This window comes from Sinohyriopsis cumingii, chromosome 12 (assembly GCF_028554795.1).
Source record: "Sinohyriopsis cumingii isolate HCF-2022 chromosome 12, ASM2855479v2, whole genome shotgun sequence".
NCBI lineage: Eukaryota > Metazoa > Mollusca > Bivalvia > Unionida > Unionidae > Sinohyriopsis > Sinohyriopsis cumingii.
This window is the reverse complement of record NC_142972.1, coordinates 14,600,837-14,607,246: the sequence shown is the minus strand read 5'-3', so window position 1 is coordinate 14,607,246 and position 6,410 is coordinate 14,600,837. Positions and strand designations below refer to the sequence as shown.

Sequence of the window (6,410 nt, the reverse complement as noted above, 5' to 3'; positions counted from 1 at the left end):
TTACTTGTGATTGGATTTATATGCTGCAATGTTTGTTAATTTGTTTGAGGTACCTTAATATGTTCATGTATGTGGTATCGATGTTTTTGTTGCGTACCTTGTCCAAAAAATTCAGGGTATGTTGTAGGGGAATTCATTTTCTTTTGGTAATCTTGGAAACCGACTCGTTGATTATGGTATCTGGGACAGGTGTTGAATACGTGGTCCAGTGTTTCTGCAGCAGGGCAATGTGGACAGTTAGTAGTTTGGTTCAATTCCTTCCTGAGATGTTTCCCAAAGCTGTTTCGGAGTAAAGTTTTTCCTGTTTTGATCCTATTGATAATTCGGATGTCCACGATTTCCAGGATTTTAGGTGTCGTGTTTACCCATGTGGCCTCTTTTTGCATTTGGTATAAATGTCTGCCCTTGTTGGTGTTGTCCCAGAGCTGCTGACATTTCTTGTTCATTTTGCTTCTTATCAGGCTATATATCTCGTATACACTGTAATTGTTTCTTTTACATTGTTCAGGAGATTGTATTTCGCTCTTCGGTCAGCTTTGTCGTTGCCAATTAGATTGATGTGAGAAGGTACCCATAGGAATTCGATGGTTTGTTGTTTATCCTCGATCTCCCTGATGGATAGCATAGTGTCTTCTAGCATATTTGCTCTACTTTTTGATGTGCCAGTCTGTAAGGATTTGTCTACGCTTAGAGAGTCTGTAATAATGACGTACTGGCTGTGGTTTTGGGTCTTGATCCATTTAAGGGCTTCATTTATAGCCCAGAATTCTGCTGTGTTAATGGAGCAGCCATCCGGGAGTTTTGCACCAAATTGAACTTGTTGTTGCGGCACCACTATTGCAGCAGCAGTTCTGTTTAGTTCTTTCGATTTAGATCCGTCTGTGTAGATTTTAAGAAATCCAGAGTAAGTTTCTCCGATAATTTTCTGGATTTCTGTTAGTATTTTTGGTGGGTTTTGTAGTTTGGATCCCAAGTTCTGGGCAGACAGGTTTATTTTGGGCGTGCAGTTTTTCCAAGGGGTATGATCTTTGATTTTGTATTGTTCTACTTGAATTCCGGATAGTTGAATTTCATCAGACAGTGTGTGTACTTTCTTACCTGCTGGGTGGTTTAGAGCTAATTTTTGCATGAACGGAATGTTGCACTTTTTAATCATCATTTTGGTTGGGTTGGTGTCTTGATGTATTGAGTTTCTGGTAGCATATCTCAATATGTGCTCTTCTCGTCTGAGGTGCAGCGGTAGATCTCCCGTCAGTATTTGTAGCTCCTCGAGTGAGATGTTAGGTAGAGTCCCCGTACATAGTCTAAGTGCTTTATATTGTATGCTGTCCAGTTTCTTAAGCAGGTCCTTGTTTGCCGAGGCATACACCTGGCAACCGTAGTCCAGTTCAGCCCTGATTAATGATTTGTAGAGCATGAGCATAGTTTGTTGGTCAGCTCCCCACGTTGTCCCCTTGACATTTTTTAGGAGGCTGATGTTTTGTTGGCATTTTTTGATTAGGTTTGTTATGTGCATTTTCCAATTAAGTGTTTCGTTAAGTAGCGTTCCCAAAAAGTATGTTTCTTTTACGAATGGGATTGGTGTATTCTGGATGTAGAGTTTTGGGTATGTAGTAGGTTTTCTGTTTGTTGGGGAGAAAAGCATTCCTACTGTTTTAGTATCACATATTTTGAATCCATAGTTGTCTGCCCATTTGCCGATGGCGTCTAGGCTTTGCAGTAGTTACTTGATGTTGTTTTGGCTGTTGGGGTTGCTTGCCTTCCATATTCCATTATCGTCAGCAAAATGGGACAGTTAGACTAGGTTGTTGGTAATATTGTTGCAGAGGATGTTGATCATGAGGTTGAACAGTGTTGGACTTATTACACTTCCCTGGGGAGTTCCGTTGTCCAGAGTGTAAGTCTTGGAGAGTGCATCGCCTACTCTGGTTTTGATTTGCCTCCCCGTTAGGAAGTTTGAGATCCAACCTTGCATTCTTCCTGTTATGCCGAACTGATTGAGTTTGGAAATGAGACCTTTAGTCCAGACCATATCAAACGCTTTTTCGAGGTCTAGGAATACCACAATTAAGTGACAATCTTTTATCTGTTTGGCATTGAAGGCAAGTTTAATGCTGGCTTCTAGTCGAATAAGCTGATCAATGGTGGAGCGTTTGGTTCTAAATCCACTTTGATTTTCAGTAAGTAGGTGGTTTTGTTCCAGGTGGTGCCTTAGCCGGTTGTTGATCATTGTTTCCATGACTTTGCGGATGGCTTTAGTCAAGGAGATGGGTCTATATGATGTTATGTTTTTGGGGTCTTTTCCTGGTTTAGGTATGGCAATAACCACTGCTTGTTTCCATAATGTGGGTATGTTTCCAGTGTGCCATATTAGGTTTATCATGTCAAGTATAATTCTTTGCATATTTATCGGGAGATTTTTATAGATGTCATAACCGAGGTTGTCTTCACCTGGGGATGGTTTTTTTTTTTGTTGTTGTTGTTAAGTAGTGCTTTTTTCCATTCATCGAGGTTGAATGAGTCATTTAGTGGTGAGTCATTGTTGGTTTGGTCCGTGAATATGTGAGGGAATTCTTCTTCGATTGCCCGTCTTTGCTCCATAAATTTTTGGGTATGATTGTTATTACTGCTGAAATTAGCAAAATGTCGTGCCAGCTGTTCTGCTTTGTTCTGATTGGTGTCGGTTCCTGATATTTTTGGTGATGCTGCCGGGACCTTCCCTTTCATGGCTTTGACTTTTGCCCAGACTTCTTTAGAGTTGGTATGATGGTTGAGTGTGGAGCAGTATGCTCGCCATGAATTAGTTTTTGCTTCCTTTATTACTGTTCTTGTATTGTTTTCTTTTTGCTTATATATTATAAAGTCCGAAGCTAGTTTTGTGTGTTTAAAGCGGTTGAGGGCTTTCTTTTTTTTTCTTGATGGCTATGCGGCAATTGTCTGTCCACCATGGTATACTATTGTGGTTGGATTTCCCGCTAGTTTTAGGTATACTTTTTTGTGCAGCTTCATTGATAGCCTGGGTTATGTTGTGATAGTATTGATTTGCATCGTTACTTTGAAGATCTTCTAGTTGTATTTTGTTCAAGGCTTGTTGGAAGAGATCCCAATTGGCTTGCTTTGTTTTCCATTTTTGTATGGTTACTTGTTGCGTTTTTGGACTTTGTATGTATATTGTTATACATAGCGGGAAGTGGTCACTGCCAAGTGAGCTTTGTTGTAGCACTTTCCAGTCCGTGATAAGTGCAAGGTTTGGTGTTGCGAGTGTTAAATCAATAGGTGTCAGTTTTCCATGGATGGGGTCTATTCTGGTGGGTGTGCCGGTATTTAATATTACAAGTTGATTCTCTCTGGCGTATTTTTCGATGCTTTTCCTTCTTGTGTCTATATGGTCACCACCCCATTCAGTGTGGTGTGCATTAAAGTCCCCACAAATTATGCTATTTATACCCTTACCTTTGAATAGCACCGAGTAAGTTTGGGTGGGATTTGTATTATTTCCTCCAGGGTCATATATATTATAAATTTGTAAGTTTTTTGTCCCAATTTAATATTGATTGTTTGATATTCATTTAAGTTTCCATTTAAAGTAATGTTAGTGGTCAATCTCTACTGCATCTGTGAAACTGTTGTGAATATATATATATATATATATATATATATATATATATATATATATATATATATATATATATATATATATATATATATATATATATATATATATATATATATTACTCCTATGCTTAAGAAACTTTGTGTCAAAACCATTTATTTTGGGGATAGTCTTACTTTTTTCATTTAAGAGTGTTTCTTGTAGGCATAGGATTTTCGGTTTGCTGGTGGCTATGTTAATGGCTGATATTAGTTCTCCATGGTTTGGAATTAATCCTCTGCAGTTCCGTTGCCATATGACGAGTTTGTCTGCATACTCTTTGTCGTTATGTGTATCCATTGTTCAATGTTGTTATTTATCTGTTTAGTATGATTTTTAATAAGATACAGGGAAGTTTGGAGTTTTTATTTGTCCTTGGGCAAAATTTTTTCTAGCAGTTGTAGGAGTAATAGGATGAAGTCTTGCTTTTTAATTTGATTGTGATGCGTGTTCTGTTGTATACCCTCCCGCAGGTCAGCGAAATATTGGGTTATTGAGGCGGGATCGATATAGTCCTGTGTTGTGTTATTTACCTCTTTTTCCTGTTCTCCAGCACTAGGGGTGGTATTTTCCTTGTTTATGTGTTGACTACGTGCTGGTTCTTGTACGTTTCGTTTGGGTGTAGTATTTGCTTTTTGTGTATTGTCTAATTTATGTGTGTCATTCCTCTTGGTTGTGGGTGATTGAGGTCGACTGTAAGTAGCGCGTGATCCAAGAGAGGTAGTTGCTGTTGTTGGTGTAGGGTTCCCTTCGCTTGTTTGTGTCGCTGCTTGTGTTGGGTTGTTGTTCTTGGTCAGTTTTTTGGCTAGGTTATAGGAGATTTGCCTGTCTTCCATGATTTGTATGATTTGTATTTCCTGTGTTGTGTAGGGGCACTCCCTAGAGTATGGTGTGTGTTTTCCTCTGCAGTTAGCACATTTATACGAATTTGCCGCACATTTTCCTTTGTGCTTTCCTCCGCATTTATTGCATCTTGTGTGATATCGGCATCGGGAGGTGAAGTGCCCCCATCGTTGGCAATTATTGCAGTAACGAGGCTTGTTGATGTATTTTTGTAGTGTTATGTTCTTGCCATATGGACCGAGCTTGATACTTTTTGGGGGAGGTTCTGCAAATTCAAGCATTACTGTAGAGGTTTCCACTCCTTGATGATTTCTTAGTTTCGTAATTCGTCTATATGGAATATGGTGGTATGTTCGATCATATTCTAATTCCGATGTTGTCTTCCATAGATGTTGGCCTATAAGCTTCAAGATAGCTTTGAATCCACAGCTTGGGGTTTCTTTCCTTTCATTTTCATTGGTCTTGGTTGGTTTATTTGGGTCCCTGTCTCTCGCCTCTTCTCCACTATTGTTTTTATGGCATCATCAAGGTTTGTGATTTCGGTATTTGTCTTTCGTGTGGAGGCTCTAGTGGTTCTGGTCGAGTGCTTTTGGACTTCTAATTTCCTTTGCGTGACTTCCTTTGATGTAGGAGAGGTTAGACAGTAACCTTTAACAAGCTCCCGGGGGGGGGGGGTCCTTCCGTATTGTATTACCGGTTTCTTCTTTTGTGTCGTTATTCTTTTGCTGGTTAATTTTTTCCATTTGTATAGTTAGTCTACACTGCTTAGCAGTTTCCAATCTCTTTTTGTTGAGTAGGGCAATTTTGTTTCTGGTGCTCTGTGACATGGCTATATACTGTACCTGTCTTGATTTGATGTTATGGTTTGATGATGTTATAAAATATATATAATAATAAATAATATTTGGTAAATAAGGCTAAAGAATAAACTTTACAATAGTAAAGGTTGTAGTTAGATTTGTTAAATCAGGGCTATTGTGTGTTATGTAATGTAATTGGGTCCGTTAATTATTGATGTAACTTTACTTTGGTGTTTTGACAGTTCTTTGTTTTTATTATAAATGTAAGTCAATTGTCATGAACAGCCTTGAGTGAAAAATCTGTATCAACACTGGCTTGTTGCTTTTCAGGATTTTACCCAGGTATTGTTAGTGTATGTTGCCTACCACCTGTTTAAGGTCTACTCTGGTGCGTTTTGTAATGTCGTAATTAGTGAAGAAGTCCTAGAACGACGGTCTTTAAATCTGCTTGTGTCTAGGATGTAAAGTCAATATACTTTAATATGTTTAATTCTAACGTATAAGTGATAGTTATGCAGGGTAGTCATTTTATGATGATTATATTAATAGAGTTTTGTAGTTAGTATTGGTATAGCTATTTGTATTGTTAACGTAGGTTATAAGGATGTTAGTCTGGGATATTATTGTGGATTAAAATGTAGTTAAATTAGAATAAAGGGGCACAATAGAAATTTCCCGTAGGTTTAAACCTGAAATAATGGTGGTTTATTCTTCTTACCTTATTGGTGAATTAACTCAAGGCTAAGTGTAATTTAATTGCAACCAGTCGCACTGCTGCCGCATGCCTTCCTTTGTTCTTTGTTCGGCTAGGCTCCCTACTGCTCATTTTCCTTTGTTCTTGTTCCTGGTCGATTTTTAATTTCTAGATTCTGTATCTTATGCTGGCTATTCTTGAATTTCGGTGTTTTCTTGCTCTCATTTAGTGGTGGAAGTACAAATCTTTGTTAATTATCGGTTCCAGACAGGCTTTTTTGATGCTGCTATTCTCCGTAGCTGCGTGGCTCTCGATTCCGCGTGCGCTTGGTACTTCATGAGACCAAATCTTACATTACCTAGATGATGACCATAATAGGCGCGGACCTAAAAGAAACACTCACTCACTTATTTTACTACCC

The 6,410-nt window shown here is 38.5% G+C and overlaps 1 protein-coding gene across 1 annotated transcript; it reads right to left on the bottom strand.

Moving 5' to 3' along the window:
* Positions 1 to 457: 457 nt before the first annotated feature.
* LOC149786026 (uncharacterized) lies at positions 458 to 1,417 on the bottom strand. Its single transcript, XM_089978101.1, has one exon. It carries the CDS (start codon positions 1,415 to 1,417, stop codon positions 458 to 460), a length of 960 nt encoding a protein of 319 aa, XP_089834227.1.
* Positions 1,418 to 6,410: the final 4,993 nt, after the last annotated feature.